This window comes from Gorilla gorilla, chromosome 11 (genome assembly GCF_029281585.2).
Source record: "Gorilla gorilla gorilla isolate KB3781 chromosome 11, NHGRI_mGorGor1-v2.1_pri, whole genome shotgun sequence".
Taxonomy (NCBI): Eukaryota; Metazoa; Chordata; class Mammalia; order Primates; family Hominidae; genus Gorilla; species Gorilla gorilla.
In genome coordinates, this window is record NC_073235.2 from 81,582,679 (window position 1) to 81,600,083 (window position 17,405).

A 17,405-nucleotide genomic window follows, 5' to 3' on the forward strand; every position below is an offset into this window, starting at 1 on the left:
TGCTATTTTAGCTCCAGAAAGATTACTCTGATATAAAGGATTACACTGAAGTAATTATGTATGCCTTCTTCCTCAGCCCTCCTCCCCTAAAGACAAAGTATCTTCAGGGTAGTTAATAATTTTGAGAATATTTTTCAAGTTGAAAAAGAGAAAAATTAGAAATAGTATTCCATTATTAATAAGTTCTTAAAGATCTAAATTGTTCACAATAATTTTTCATGATAAAACATGCTTATTTATTATATACACATGCTTACATATGTATTTCCTGTCTAAAATACATGCAACCACCATGAAAAAACAAATATTAAACCATCCTCACAGTCCTAAGAATGCCCTTTTAAATAAGGCACTCATGTTTGGAAATAGGATGTAACTACTAAATTAAATAAGATGTTTAAAGAAATCTTTTATTAAGCACAAACAACTTTTAATACATTATCAATACAAATAGGAAAAGGTCTTTTAATGACTATGATATATCAAAGATCTGAAAGGCTTTCTCTGTATTGACACAATAAAAATAATCAATTCTGAAGAATTACAAAGTAAAATTTTGAGGACACCACTGTCTACTAACAAGAGTTTAACTACTGTCTAAATTTACTAAATCACCTGTGGAGGAAGGGCAACTTTTTTTTTTTCTTTTTAATAGAATTCCTACTCTTTTTAGCACCATTCAAAGCTTATTATCAGTTGTTGGTCTACAAACTGACAGGTCAGGTAAAGCTTTAAAGCAAGTTTTCAGTGCAATGTTTATAGTTCCTTCTTTTAAGATACTTGGAATCTACAGCCTCGAAGCATGTTAAGTAATTATGCCTTGGTAGTAGCAAGGTGTTAACATGTAAAGAGAAATGTGTCATGAAAAGAAATGAGACTTATTTTGGCTGTGAAATGCATCTTAAGGTGTGGTGGCTAATGCTGTAGTATGTTGACAACATGCGGGATTATGAACTGCAAATCTGTAGGTAGCTGGTAGCTATTAGCTCTCTGTGGTCACCATTTCAGGATGTCTCAGCTGCTGCCTTTTGAGATTAACTAGTTTCATCCTGTCTCTGATGTGTTCTGCAGTAGAAGCCATGTCACTTGGACTCCCAAAATATTGTTCGGTTCTAAAAATCAAAACACACAGAAAAACCTCAGATTAATACAAATCTATTAACTGCAGTGAATACAAATAGAAGCAAAAATTTACCATAAAAAATCTACATGAGATAGCTTATGTGTAAATATCAGTTCATTGGTGATCATACTGTTTGAGCAGGAAATTTAGCAGGAAAAACATTTTTTAAAATGGCATAAAATACATTAAGACATGATGAGAAAAACATATTGGTGGTATAAAGGTTATATTGTGTGTAGTTATGATAACAGCAACAAACTGAACAATGAAACACTGGAAATATGTGGGTCCAGAAGGATGCACAAACATAAAATTTATACAGGTACTTGAGTGCTACCGGCTGGAGACACCACTTGTCTATAGAGCTGGCAAGCAAAATAAATATTCTTTTTAATGTTATGACATTTTTTGGTACATTAACAGATAAAATTATTAATTTTATTCTACTCTCAAAGATACTGTATTCAGAATCACAGAATATTTTTAGAGCTGGAAGATTTCTTAGAAATTATCAGGTTAATCTCTTTATTTTTCAGATCAGAAAAGTGGAGCCTAGCAAGTTAAATGATGTAAGCAAGGTCACACAGGGAAAAACCAAAATTTGAACCTAGGTCTTTGAGCAGTGAATCCAGAGAGACCATCAATCTCTTTTATTTTACCAGGAGAAGGTATAAAAGACAAATCTGTCTAACCTGTCAAACAAACTATACATGGCATAAACAGATTACCATTATATTAATAATTATGGAAAACACTACACACAACTTTGGGAAATATTTAATTCAGCAAAATACCTAAAAGAGATATACGTAAGTTTTAATATGAATATAAAGTGGAATAAAATAGCAATTCCAAAATACTAAAGGTGGGTGTGAACTTTGAATATATAGTACTAACATTCTTTTATCTTAAAAGGATGAGGAAATGACACATAGACTATCTGTGAAACACAGACGAGAAGCTGAAGCAAGCATACCAGGGAGAGGTGTTCCTAGGCTGACACGGGTAGAACAGGAGACTGACTGTGTGACAACTGGCTGTGAAATGTAGGAATCAGGGAGGGTAAGGGATCCTGGAATGGAACAACCAGAAGCACGCCTATAAGTCTGCTACTAGCTGAATTTTGTTGTCTTTTATTGCAGATGTGTAATACAACTTTAGGTGACTTTAGGCCACCTCTGATTGTTCAAGTTTAGGTGGGGCTTGAGATAACATAAGTATAGACTATGAATAATATTCTTTCAAGGAAATAAAATGCCATCTTTTCAATATCAATCCCAAATAATCACTGGAAGATCATGGCACAGTAGTAGCAGTGCTTATTGTGTGTCAGATCTGTTTTAAGTACTTTATACTTATTTAGCTCAGGTAATTCCCACACCCCCGTAACCTGAGGAAGGTATGAGTGTTACATGGCAGTTTTTGGATGAGGGAATTGAGGCACAAAGGTTAAGTGGCTTGCCCAAGGTGTTACAGTGAGTAAGTGGTAGAGCTGAGACCTCTGGCTCCAGAGTGCACAGACTCATCACACTATACCACACTGTTAAAGGTACTTGTATTTTTATTTACTGGTTTGGTTACTCTATCATTTGAATTAAATATCCTCTGGATTATCTCTAAATTATTTTCACTAAGAATCAGGTCTAAATCACCAGGGATGAAGCTCCTCCTGATTCTTTTTTTTTTTTTTTTTGAGACGGAGTCTTGCTCTGTCACCCAGGCTGGAGCACAGTGGCGTGATTTCGGCTCACTGCAAGCTCCGCCTCCCAGGTTCACGCCATTCTCCTGCCTCAGCCTCCCGAGTAGCTGGGACTACAGGTGCCCGCCACCACGCCCAGCTAATTTTTTGTCTTTTTAGTAAAGATGGGGTTTCACTGTGTTAGCCAGGATGGTCTCCATCTCCTGACCTTGTGATCTGCCCACTTTGGCCTCCCAAACTGCTGGGATTACAGGCGTGAGCCACCACGCCCGGCTGAAGCTCCTCCTGATTCTTTTCCTGATCCATTTATTTTGCATCAGATTATTTCATATTTTTATCACTATTTGAAATGGAAAGGTGTAAGATAATCAGGACCCCATTCCTTCACACATAAAGAAATTAGAACGCCATATAACACAGTACAAAGAGAATGGGTTTGGAGCCACACAGACATACCTGAGATTTTATCTTTATGCTAACTCTTTTTTTTTTTTTTTTTTTTTTTTTGAGACGGAGTCTCGCTCTGTCGCCCAGGCTGGAGTGCAGTGGCGCGATCTCGGCTCACTGCAAGCTCCGCCTCCTGGGTTCACGCCATTCTCCTGCCTCAGCCTCCCGCGTAGCTGGGACTACAGGCGCCCGCCACCACGCCCGGCTAATTTTTTGTATTTTTTTTTTTAGTAGAGACGGGGTTTCACTGTGCTAGCCAGGATGGTCTCGATCTCCTGACCTCGTGATCCACCCGCCTCGGCCTCCCAAAGTGCTGGGACTACAGGCGTGAGCCACCGCGCCCGGCCTATGCTAACTCTTAGAAGCTGTGAAATCCTGAGAGCCTTACTTAATCTCTGTGGGCCTCAGTTTCTTCATTTGTAAATCAGGAATAATCATACTGGTTTGGTCCTCTTTGGTCAAAAGTAATGAAGGTGAAATGTTTCACTTGGTACTTGGCATATATTGTGAACTCACTAAACATCAGTCCCTTGTCCCCTCTTCCTTTTCCTGAATGAAGCCCCAAGTCACACTATTCCCCACCATCATAGCCAAGGCTAGAACCCAGTGTCTTAATCTAGTCAATGATCATTCTACAACAAGCTGTCAAGAAGTAACACATCTGTTGTTGGCAAGTACCATTACTGTGGCTAAGAGGTGTGGATTTCTTTTCATTTTAAACTAATTTATCGTAGGAGTTAAAGATGTGGACCAAACCTAATTTACTTGGCTTTTTAAAGAATAGATTTCCTCTTTTAATGATTTCACTTTAAGACCACACCAATAAAAAATAAAATTATAAGAACATGCCCCATACCCATCAGGATAAACTACAGGAACAGTTAATCTATCCAAAAGTGATTTCCCAACTGCTTCAATTTCATCAAATTGCTCCTCATCATTAATAGCTTCAGGCTCTTCTGGACAGTCCTGCAAAATCTGCAACAAATAAAAGAGCAACATCAATCAAGAGACACAGACAGGTCTGCAGTTTCAGAGGATCACCCCACCCCACAAAAAAAAAGAGAGAAAAGAAAGACACAGAAATGGAATCAAGCTCATACAAATTTGGTAGATTAAAGGCATTTTCTTGTTCTTAGCATCTTCAGGTACACCACTATATAAGATCTATTATTGGCAAAATTCTTCAAGAAATTCAAACAACAAAATGAAATACATAATTCCTACTAACAATATGGTGATTTCCAAGAAAGAAAATAACTAGACTACTATTTGGAAAATAAGTTCAATCTGTCCTTAAGAAGTATTCTTTCATTTATTAAGTAACCATTTATTGAACAGTTTATGTTTATTTAGCAGCCTGGAAGGTGAAGGAGGTATAGACTGTGTTCTCAAAGAGCATATAGACATTACAAATGAAAAATTATATAAATAAAAAACAACAAAGAGTACAAATAAATAACTGATGTGACAACTTAGCTAGATGATAATATTTAACAACTGATCTGCTGGCTTGAGTTAACTGCCATAAAATGATTAAGTTATAATTCAAATATGGGAATCTCTATAGTCCTTGATGAGATACTGTTCTTCACTTCACCCTAACCATTACCATTTAAATTAAACCACAAGAAAGAACTGCAAAATTTGAGAGAGAGAATCAAAAGAAGTACTCATTTTTACAACTTTTTTTTGCATTACACTTTATCTAATCATGTTTACTTCAGCATTACTCATAAACGGACATTTTTGTATTTTAAAACTCAAGATTTAATTTAGATACTTTTCTAATCATTATACAATTTGCTTATAGTTGTGGTTATTTATATTTATGCTTAATGGTATAAAATAGAATACAGTCAAGAGGAAAGTAATATCTGATAACAAAGGGCTTTACTTAGGTTTGTACAACAAGCTCCAGGAGGCGGAGCCTGCAGTGAGCCGAGATCATGCCACTGCACTCCAGCCTGGGCAACAGAGTGAGACTCTGTCTCAAAAAAAAAAAAAAAAAAGTTATCAGTGGTGCTAGACATTGGGCCAATTGTCACCCTTTGACAGTGAAGTGATTGGGGGAGCAGTACTGTGACTACAGAGGGTGGGGGGAGCTTCTGGGTGCTGGTAATGTTCTGTTTTTTTGAACAGTACACTGAGTACACAGGTGTGTTCACTTTATGAAATCTCACTGCACAGAATACTTGTGGTATGTTTTCTATGTTAATAGTATACTTCATAATAATAAAAAATTCTCATTGAAACAATCAGTAGATAAACAAGTTACACCATTTTGTATACTTCCACTTATCATCATTAGGCCCATGTTAATCAAACACTGATCTGTGGAGTTCAATGACCAGCTGAGAATGAGTTAACTATGGACCCTTCCCAACAGATGTACTTCATAACTCAGATAGAAACTGTTTAATTCCTGAGGTTCCTTGCAACATCTGTTCCATGGATCAAGTTAGGTTTGCTAATATCTCAAAGTGTATTGAACATTCCCTACATATAAACTTTTATTGTAAGAGATCAAAACAAAATTAACTACATAATAAAGTTCCTTTTCAGAATGGATATGTAAGGCTTGGGTACAATAAATTCTTACTATGAAGAGTAAGAAAAAAGTTCTATTGAAAATGTGTCCAAATAACCCTGCATATTTTATTTTTTGTTTCTGAAATTAATGACCTTAATTCATTGAATAATAAATTCTAGAATGAATCTTTAAAGAACACATATAAAAAAGCGTTTTACTTTTGTCCTTATTTTTTTAATGTCCCGACTTTATAAAATCACAAGGTGCCTTTTAAAAAATGTGTGACAATTAATAGCAGTTGCCAAAGCAAAAAGTTTCCCTTCCAGGCATAACAAAAGAGACTGAACTCATGATACTCTAAAGAACAGAGGGCATATTCTGGACACCAGGCTTGGTGAGGAGAGAAGTGTAAAGAGAAGACTACCAGGTGGTTCTAGATTTCTCCAATCATGGCTCTCCAGCACTGGTAAGGATTAAGGAAATTTAATTTGAACTCTCTAAGGCAATGTATTATATCTAAACAAACCGTAACAACGGAACTAATATAAATATTGAAAAATAGATTAGTCATATAGTTACATTACTAAAATTAACATATTTTAAACACATATAATCAATACCACTGAGAATAACATTTCAAAAACACAAGCAAACCTTTTCAGCATTTGAGTGAAATGCAATAGCCATTTCCAATCTATGTACTCTCTCTTCAGATGCTATTGTAAATTGTTTCCATACTCTGTTCAATCGAGGAAGTGTATCCCCAGATGACCGAGAAGTGCAGCGTAAAGATTGGCATAACACAACTGTGGCCTGTAGCAACTGCCTGCCATAGTCATAAGTGCTCTAAAAAAGAAAAGGAAACATAAAATTGTAATAAAAGAATTCTTAAGAGAAGGATGGGGAAAGTGTGCAGGAAGATTGTCGTTACAATTAAGTGACACTACTAGAAATCAATACTGAATAAATCTAGTGGCACTTATTACTACAAATCATCTGTGTGTATAAGTAATAAAGGGGAAGCTATATTTTTGTTAGTTTATAATAAGTTTCATGGCCAGGCACAGTGATTCATGCCTGTAATCCCAGCACTTTGGGAGGCTGAGGTGGGTGGATCGCTTGAAGCTAGGAGTTCAAGACCAGCCTGGCCAATATAGCAAGATCCTGTCTCTAAAAAAAATGAAAAAAATTAGTTGAGTTTGGCCACACTTGCCTGTAGTCCTAGCTACCTTGGAGGCTGAGGCAGGAGGATCACTTGAGCCCAGGAGTTTGAGGATGCAGTGAGCTATGATTGTGCTGAAACATTGTATCCTAATTGACAGAGCAAGGCCTTATCTCAAAAAAACAAAAATTGTTTTAAAATTTTTAATTAGAAAAAAGTCTCTTTCTGTTAGGCTTCCCCACTTTATTCTGTTTCCCCCATCACAGTCTGCTTAAATTTCACTGGCCAGAAAGAATGTCTGCTTATGAATTAATCAAAACTACTTTCAAAAGTAGGTGAAATTAGGCACTTTATATTCCATATAAGAAACTACACCTGTTAAAACGTGAACTCATTATTAGGGAAAATAAGATACTTTTTGGCTTGGCGCAGTGGCTCACGCCTGTAATCCCAGCACTTTGGGAGGCCGAGGCAGGTGGATCGCTTGAGGTCAGGAGTTCAAGACCAGCCTGGCCAACATGGTGAAACCCAGTCTCTACTAAAAAGACAAAAACTAGCCAGGCGTGGTGGCCGGTGCCTGTAATCCCAGCTACTCGGGTGGCTGAGGCATGAGAATTGCCTGAACCTGGGAGGCAGAGGTTGCAGTGAGCTGAGACTGTATCATTGCACTCCAGCCTGGGCAACAGAGGAAGACTGTGTCTTAAAAAAAAAAAAAAAAAGATACTTTTCACCACAAAAAAGTTCTGTATTATTATGCTAACACTAGTGAGATACAGAAAGTGAGGTTTCTTATTTACTGATATTAACATCCATTTCATATTAACTTCTGTGGATGAACAGTTGGATTGCCTTAAAAATGCCATAATATATAGCATAAATCAGAGGGACCATGCAGAACATGTATTCAGGGAAACATAAACCCTCTCAAGTTTATGCAGGCTAGTTTTGATGCACCAGCTGACATTTTCTTAATTCTGTGACACTTCTGGAATAACAAAACTAACCTTCTTGTACTTGGAGGGTAAAGTTACATTATAATCATGCAGAAAGCTATTCAAACACTGAGCTTGTGGAAAAGGAAGATAACCAGTTTTGCACCTGTGCAACATCAACAAATTTTCTATGCTTTTCCAGCAAAACTTTCGTTTCTTGAGCATCATCGCCCAATCTGATGTGAGTCTTAAGCAGAGCATCCAGAAGTTCACTTAGCCATTCTACTGCCTAAACAAAAAGACATAACAATGAAGATGGATTCAGAACTCTTTACTTATTGTATCAAAATGTCATTTATACAGAGATTACTATCATGTGATTAATGAATCCGTTAATTATAACCTAAAGTCTTAAAAACTTATTTCATTCAATGATAAGCTACATGAATTAATGACCTCTCCTACTCCTCAAAATTCTTTAAATCTGAAGGCAAGACATACTGAAGAAAAGCATTCTTTTAAAATTAATATCACATAATAAAAGATCATGTATTTCTGTATATAGATCCAACAGGATTGCATTACAGATTTGTGTTACTACATAAAATCAAAAATTTTATCTAAATCTAACTGAAATGATGTTCTCTGATGATAACGACAAAATATATCAAATTGTTTATCTGGTACTGAAATTTCTCTTGCAGATGCAAGAGAGCAAAATGCAGTGTGCTCCACCAGATTTTATCCTGGATGTAACTGACAACATAATAAACAATAATAAATAATAAACAATCCCAATCTCTAGCTCAATAGAGGATTATAGAGAATTTCATTGACAAAATTAAGTTAAATGAGATCAATCAACTAGCTGGGAATACCAAAGTGTATTCTTCAACAAGATAAACTAGAACCTGACTTCAAGAATTTACTTTTTTAGGACCCTGAAAAGTACATTTTTGTTTGTAGTTAGATGAAAGCAATCTTCTAAGAAAAGTTAACTACATAATGTAGCTGACTGCTCCTTACCTGGGCAGCGTCTTCTTCACATTTAAACAACTGCACCATCTGAAGCATCTTTAACCTTCGCACATCTACCATGTCTTCACATCTAATGAACCCAAACATAAATTTAACTCATCATTTCTGTTTTATTGATTACTATTGTAACATCATCATTTGGTACATGTATTTTATAGTACACTAAAATACTCAGTCCTACACAATGGAGAATGCAAGTATTTTGTATTGATTTGTAAGAATTTTAGGGATATTTATATCAATGTTACATCAAAACATCAAAATACCCAAATGATACTCAATGACAAACCCTCTTAAGGATAGCATGGATTCTGCAAAATATTAAAGCAAAATGTAAGGACAATAGTACACTAAAACCCCAAAAAATCTCCATTGCTGTTTAGCATCAAACAAGTTTCAAGGATAAAAGTGTAACGTTTCTCAAATACAGGATGATATTTTTTTGAGACAAGGTCTCACTCAAGCACCTAGGCTGGAGTGCAGTGGTACCATCATAGCTCACTATAACCTCAAACTCCTGGGCTTAAATGATCTTCACATCCCAGCCTCCCAAGTAGCTAAGACTACAGGTGTGCACCACTATGCCCAGCTAAAGAAACATTTAAAAATTAACGCTTTTCATTATATTATAGTACCTAAAATAATATTTAATTCTGATTTTTTTTAAAACCCTCCATTTACATTCTTAAAAACTAGACGGAGGGCTTAAGAAAAAAACTCTACTGACCTCTGGGTGTAGAGAAACACAATTCAAATTTTTTTTTAATCTCATTGTGGTCTGTTTGGATAATATAACCATTTAAATTTTTAAGGCAACTTAACCTAACTTAACTCTGGTCCATTTCCTTCATTTCCATAAAATTCTGCATACTGCAGGTGGGATGGGGGACTCCCACTGCAGTCTCAAATACCAATAATATGTTACCAGACACTGCGCTCTACTATACTTGATGTCCTTAAAGAAAGCTTAATAACAATATAGAAGTAGGTATCACAAGGCTTTTTTTAAAAAAAAAATAAAGATGCTCTGAATAAAAGCTATAACATGACATTAAAATTCAACTTGGTTAAAGTAATCCTACAATGGACTGAAGGGAAGTGATAATTATTTTTTAAATATGAAACTAAAAAACAATGTAGGCCACTTTGATGAAGATGGTATCATACATATACTGTATTCAGGTATTAGATAATGTGTGCTGGGGAAAATATAAGATATGGTCTCTACTATCAAGATGCTCCCATTTGCAGAGATGTAATAAGTACTATTATAAAGCTATTTAAAATGTTTTATAAGAGTAGGGAGGAGCAAGTGACTAACTTGCCTTAGAAGTCCAAAAAGGCTTCTTAAAGTAAGTATCCCTGAGTCTTGACGAGTAAGTAGGAATTCACTGAGCAGAAAACAAGGAAACAAGTATTCTTAGTCATGGATGCATGAAATAGCATGATGCTTTCAGGGAGATAAAAACAACTGTGTGATTTTATGGGAATGTTATAGAAGATAAAATTATGCAAGAATTGGATTATGAAGGGTCTCCTACATTATTCCAAGAAGACAAACTCCATCTGAGCAAACAGGAAGTCACTGAAGGAAGTTTTACACAATTGTTGTACTTTATGAAAATTACACTTATATACAAAAAGCTGAAGAGTAGCCAGGCCAGAGGCAGATAAGAGTTTAAGATCTTGACCATAAATGTTTGAGATTCAGAGACAGCAGAACCTGGACATTTGATTAAGCTATAAGGGATGAGAAAGACGAAGGATTTTAGGATAAATCTCAAGTTTGGTAGCTGATGGTAACTTTAACCTAGGCAGGAAATTAAAAAAGGAGGGCAAGTTTTAGAGGAAAATGATTCCAGTCTGGACATACTAGGTGATCTGGTTTGGATCTGGGTTTTGGATTTGTGTCCCCACTTAAATCTAACATCAAAGTGTAATCCCAATATTGGAGGAGGAGCCTGGTGGGATGTGATTAGATGCCTCCCCTTCCACCACGATTCTGTTTCCTGAGGCCTCTCCAGCCCTGCAAAGCTGTGAGTCAATTAAACTTCTTTCCTTTATAAATTATCCTGTCTTGGGTATATCCTTACAGCAGCATGAGAATGGACTAAGAAATACAAGGGGCCTGGTGGGAGATGACTGGATCATGGGGGCACATATCCCCCTTGCTGTTTTCATGTCAGTAAGTGAGTTCTCATGAGATCTGGTTGTTTAAAAGTGTGCCGCACCTCCCCCTTCACTCTTTTCCTCTTTCTCCATCCAAGTAAGATGTGTCTGTTTCCCCTTCACCTTCCATCATGAGTGGAAGTTTCCTGAGGTTTCCCCAGCCATACTTCCTGTACAGCCTGTGGGACTGTGAGCCCATTAAGCCTCTTTTCTTTAAAAATTACCCAGTCTCGGCCGGGCGCGGTGGCTCACGCCTGTGATCCCAGCACCTTGGGAGGCCAAAGTGGGCGGATCACGAGGTCAGGAGTTTGAAACCAGCCTGGCTGACACGGTGAAACACCGTCTCCACTAAAAATACAAAAATTAGCCGGGTGCAGTGGCACGCGCCTATAGTCCCAGCTACTCAGAAGGCTGAGGCAGAAGAATCGCTTGAACCCAGGAGGTGGATGTTGCAGTGAGCCTTGATCATACCACTGCACTCCAGCCTAGTGACAGAGTGAGACTGTTTCAAAAAAAAAAAAAAAAGAAAAGAAAAGAAAAGAAAAACTACCCAGTCTCAGGTAGTTCTTTATAGCAATGCAAGAATGGACTAATACACTAGATTTCAGCAGTACATGGGGCATCCCGCAGGCGACACTAAGTAGGCAACTGGAATTATGGGTCTACAGCACGGGAGAGCTGTAACTACTAAACCATGATCTATTAAAGAAAGTAATTCAAGTAGTGAGAATGTCCAGGGAGAATATATAAAGAAGGGAATCTGGCCTCAGAACAAACCCTGGAAGCAGTAACTTTAGCTAGTGGCCAAGAAATCAGTGACAAAAACCAAGAAGAAACAGAGAAGGGTCATAAATGTGTTTTCAAGAAAGATGAAATCGAAGAAAAGTCAGTTGTGCCTAACGCTAATCACAGTTAAGCAAGTCAGGACTAAAAGTATTCTCTGAACTTTAAGTAAGATCCAGCATTTATTACGTTGGTAATGCCGGTAAGAGCAACACTGAATGAAACAGTGAGGGTAGAAGTCAGACTGAAAAGGGATGAAAATAAATTGGAGGTAGGGGGGAAGTAGTATGAATGTACCGTAAACCTATCCAAATGACTTAGCTGTGAGGAAGAGTTCTAATGCTAAAAGACAAAGAGTTGAAGAGGAAGACATACCCATGTGTGTGATTATTATTTTTAAAATAGGAGAAATTTAAGCATTTAAGTGAGGGCAGGAACCAAAGTAGAGAATGGGATTTGATGGGAGTTAGGAGTCAGGAGGGTGATCAGAATCAGAGCCTAAATGGAAGCTCAGCTTTGATATTTTTTGATATAAATGGAGAGCTCTATCATCCTCTGTGGTGACAGAATAACAGTAAGTTTGCAGATATGAGGGAAGAAATTTCTGCCTCATGACTGTTTTCTCTGTGATGTAGAAGGAAGCTTTCTGTGAAGTTTTGTTGATGATCATAAAATTTTTAAGTGTGCAAAATTTCATATAACCATGCTAGATTGTGTATATTGCATAATTTTAATCCTTTACTTTGCAATACTTTGTAGTTGCTATTGCAAACTGAGTTTTCAAAGAATCTTTTGAATTCCTAGTTTTATAGAAAATGAAACTAAACATCACTAGTCCACTGTTTAATCCTCCTACAGCAAATATGAGAACAATGAATGTGTGACATTCTGTAAGTGTAGATGAAGAAACAGATCAATGTAGATGACAAGTTTAATGGAAACTCTAAACTAAATGAAATTTAAAAAGCAAAATTATTCTTCAAGAAGTTTTTTTTAAAGAAGAACAGAGTCATAGACTACACTAGGGATATGGAATTTGAAGTAGTTGAGTATAATTGAAATTTTTACAACCCAATAAAAAGGAAAATGGTACCTAATAATTGAATAAATTATTACTATTTGTTAGTAAAATTATATACAGTAATTATTACATTCACCAAAAACCTACTATATGTCTTCTATATAACAGTTAAGAACGTTTTGTCTCTATATAAAATGTTATATAACTTTTCATTTATTATTTTAGTAAAAAGTAATTAATGGTCAAACTTTGCCTTTGTTTTCTAAGCTGCATATCTTCCATCACTCCTTGTATGTGGTCCACATTTTCTTTATTTTCAATGGTTACATCCTTTCCATAGGCCCAGGATGCCTGATTGGAGATCTGATCCAGGAGACCTTGACCTTTTTCACGCAAACCTTGCAATCCCACATCTAAAACAAAAGTTACTAGATTTAATCTCTTACACAACTAAGGCGCTTTCCCTCCCTCAAACAAATCGTCTCATCAGATATTGTACCTGGATCGCAAGTATAGGAGCTTTCTTTGTACAGTAAACCATCTTGGGATGGAATCCCAAAACTCCATCCTATGAACATTTCAAGCAATAAAACCCTTTAAATGTAACTCGAACTGGAGCTCTCTCTCATGCCAAATTCTCCCTAAAGGGAATTTTGAAAACATGGGTTTCCATAGACAATAATTACTTTTAAAAAATGAAAGCAGAAGAAAAATATGAAAATTCCTATTTCTAATAGAAAACAATTTTCTGTTTTTTCTTCCTGCTTTTATGCTGTCCAACTTATAGGAGAACAAGGCAAACACGTTGTTTAAAAAAGCGCATAAGCCTTGCAAAATTTTAAGACACTCCAGCAATGTATCATCAATGTCAAAGGATGTTGAACATTGTGACTAAAGGTACAGTCTAGCTTCTATACCATAGGAAGCAACAATTAGGGTATATTTACAATTCTCCAAATTACATGTGTAAAGGAACTTTTTTTTTTTTTAAACAAAGACTGTGGCTCAAGAAAACTAATATTTTAAAAGAAAATTCATTTGTCATATTAAACACTAAATATGTATTATGCATACCATCTGTTAAAATAACAGAGGCTGGCCAGGTGCGCTGGCTCATGCCTGTAATCCCAGCACTTTGGGAGGCCGAGGTGGGCAGATCACCTGAGGTCAGGAGCTCGAGACCAGCCTGGCCAACATGGCAAAACCCCATGTCTACTATAATTACCAATACAAAAATTAGCCAGGCGTGGTGGCAGGTGCCTGTAATCCCAGCTACTTAGGAAGCTGAAGCAGGAGAATCGCTTGAATCGGGGAGGCAGAGGTTGCAATGAGCCAAGATGGCACCACTGCACTCCAGCCTGGGCAACACAGCAAGACTCCATCTCAAAAAAATAAAATAACAAAGGCTGTAAGCAAGTAAAATGTCAGTACAAGTGTGATTTTTCAAACCAATTCCCTAAGGCAGTTGTCAATAATTAATTTGGTTTAGTCATGTGCAACCACTTTTTACTAGTTCTCTGCCTTAAGTTCCTGTTTCCTCTCTTCCATTGCCATTTCCCCTTTTGTCCCCCCTTGATACGACTCCCCACCTTCCCACTGTCACATCCTGACCTTTTAGGAAAGTTCACTGTGCTTCCTGCTGTAGAAAAATTCTGAAGGCCTTGATGTCAAATGACATCAAGCCTACATCAGCTTAATGTAACTGGACCCCTTAATGTAAATGTACCCCACTCCTTGGAGAATGGGTAATCTGACAATATTCCCACTTTGGTGAGACAAGAACCAAAAAACCAAACCAACTATTTTTTCACAAGGTTAGGATAAAGCAACAACAAAAATCATTGCATGAAACACAATTTTGGGCATACAGGGTTTACCACAGAACATTTCACAGCTAATTACAGTTCATGCATGCACTACAAATAACTGTTCATAGTATATGCAAGACACAGCACCTGTAGATATAGCTGGGTAAACAGGCAAGGGTAAAGGCCCAGTGAAGGGAGGAGTGACTAACTAACGATGAAAAATAAAATTTTCAGCATAAATTATAACCCCTCAAGGGAATAAAACCTTTTTATACTATTTTTCTGTTTCCTGAAAATAATACTAATTAGTTCAGTGTAAGTTGACTTAATTGTCTAACCATGGTAATGATATTTAAAAAAAAAAAACCTTATGTTTCAGCATTTTTAAAATCTGCTTACCAACACTTTTCAGCTTCTCTTCAAGCAGTTTTAAAGTTTGCTGAATCGATGCTCCATCAGCTGGCGCTACATCTACGCACAACATCCCTAATAAGCCATCCAACTGCTGAGACAACTAAAGCAGAGGGACACCAAAGAGATAACCCTGATGTAATCGGCATCTAAAGTGTTTAATGATTAATGAGGTTTATATCTAATGAGGTTATCACAATTACACTTGAAAAGACTACACTGTTACAAGACAAGGACGAATCATTAGAATACGCATTATCTGGAAGATAGAACACACAGATGCATGCACCAGGAAGACAAAGAAGTACATTCAGGTCAGCAGAATGCAAAAAAGTACTGAGACTTCCATTTCCATCTAAGTTATAAAGCATAAACATTGAGAAGGAGTCAAAATAAAATATTCTACTAGATTGGAACACTCTAGTTAGACAATAAAAGGTTGAATTGCATGCAGAATGACTTAAAAAATACTTGTTTTTAAAAAAATCAAAGAATTTTATCTCATTACCCCCACCAGTAATTCATTTTATTGGTTCAGAAAAATAATTTAGGAGGCATGCAAACCTGAAAAAAATTACGTGTAGGTAAGTGTTCAGATAATTTGAAGAAAAGAAAAGAATCAGAGTAGACACTTACATCTTGGGCAACACCATGAAATTCAAGAGCTGCTTGTAAGAGATTTTGCCTAAATTCCAGCTGACTGGCCTGTCGATAACAAACATCACTAAGTTGTTGCTGCAGTGACTTTAGTTCCACAAGATCTTCCTCATCGCCAGCATTCAAGAGTGCTGCAATTTGCTGATTAAGTTCCACATACACTGCAAACCACTCCTGTGATCAAGATGTTACAAAGTAAATTAAGGCTCAAATTAGTTCCTGGAAGAGATTACATTTTATAATTTCTCCAGATAAACTAAGTAATACATGATTTTTTTTTCTAAGGCAAAATTATTAAAATTGAGGGTGGAAAGTTCCTAATCCTCAAATCCTAACTGTGATCCCTGGAACTCAATCCCTGACCTCTAAATGTTCTCTTCTCTTCCTTGCTCTAAGTGAAACCTGTCCGCCCTCAGTCACCCCTGCAGCCTTCTCAACTGATTACTGTTTCCAAGTCTCACATACTGCAAGCCTGAAGGTGGGTTTGGGTGCCTCGTTCCTCACTACTTGCAGACCATTTATTTTCCCTCTTCTTTCAAAAAACCGTATGCCTTTGAAGTGCATGCTGTTAGATTACATCTTTTCAGCTTTCTGTGTTATCCCCTCATGCACAGAAGGGTTTAGCAAAGGTCACACTGCCTTTCTCTCAGCATCAGCCTTCTTAGTGACTTCCACTACATAGGCACCCACCACCATCCTGAACCTCCAGTTCCTTGACTCCCTCCCTCACCTCGAACTAACTTGTCCTCACCTCAACTCAGCTACCTCTTCCACTGGCCATAAAAACGTGTCATCATATACTACTATGTAGCTCCAAAAATCTGTTTCATGAAACCCATTTTCTGACCACCTATTGACTCTCCCATTCACCTCTGTTTGTAGGCTCACACCTACAATCCCATGGAATCCACCAATCTATTGACCTCTCTACCGTCCAGCACATGAGAACCTCTGTCCTCACTTCCATCCTTGATCAAAGGCTATAACCACCTCCCAGCATATAATCCATGCCCCTGCCTGGCTTTCTTTCCTTCCATCAGAATGACCTGTTGAAACCTGAGATCTGTTTTCTCTGCCTAATGTGTGCCTGTACCAGAGTAGCCGAACATGGGTAGACTAAAAACAACTAGGTAGATAGCGCTCTCTCTCTTTTCCCTCACATCAGAAGGGTAACATGCTGATGTTGTTACAAGGCTTTGAGGGAGACACATCTCAGATGAGTGTGAGCACCCATCATCACGCTTATAAACTACAAAAGGATTGACAGATCTCTTTTTAAAGTTATGACTAAATAATCTCAAATGAGTCTTTGGTAATCCTTTTATGTTTCTCTAGTAAATTCACTTTCTCATTCTCATGATCATTTATGTTTTTTTCACTATCAGTCTCCAATTCCCTTTTCACTTCTTCATTCTCAGCCAAAGATCTTAATTCACTGGGAAGTAATCGGAAAACTCTTTCATCTTCCCACCAACAAATCCCCAACCCTCCGTTCTTCTACAGCCCTATGCTCTGCCCTCAGAGCTGTAATAATCAGCAGCCTGTCTCTTCTTCTAAGGCCAACCACTCCACTTGTGCATTACAGCCTATCTCTGTTGCCTACACAAAGCTTTGCTCTCACA

The 17,405-nt window shown here is 37.1% G+C and overlaps 1 protein-coding gene and 1 non-coding gene across 3 annotated transcripts in view; both read right to left on the reverse strand.

Moving 5' to 3' along the window:
- Positions 1–389: 389 nt before the first annotated feature.
- Positions 390–17,405, reverse strand: part of SESTD1 (SEC14 and spectrin domain containing 1) — a 156,596-nt gene continuing 139,580 nt past the window's right edge. For both annotated transcript variants that reach the window (XM_004032876.5, XM_055380323.2), the window contains exons 11-18: positions 15,763–15,957; positions 15,115–15,229; positions 13,161–13,320; positions 8,923–9,004; positions 8,063–8,185; positions 6,457–6,648; positions 4,126–4,247; positions 390–1,112 (exon numbers count right to left, since the gene is read on the reverse strand). In XM_004032876.5, the coding sequence (XP_004032924.2) occupies positions 983–1,112; positions 4,126–4,247; positions 6,457–6,648; positions 8,063–8,185; positions 8,923–9,004; positions 13,161–13,320; positions 15,115–15,229; positions 15,763–15,957 (1,119 nt within the window). In that variant the 3' untranslated portion in view covers positions 390–982. The remainder of the gene's footprint in view (positions 1,113–4,125; positions 4,248–6,456; positions 6,649–8,062; positions 8,186–8,922; positions 9,005–13,160; positions 13,321–15,114; positions 15,230–15,762; positions 15,958–17,405) is intronic.
- Positions 16,943–17,044, reverse strand: LOC115933899 (small nucleolar RNA U13). The gene has a single exon (XR_004069740.1). It is a non-coding gene; the product is annotated as a small nucleolar RNA U13 (small nucleolar RNA).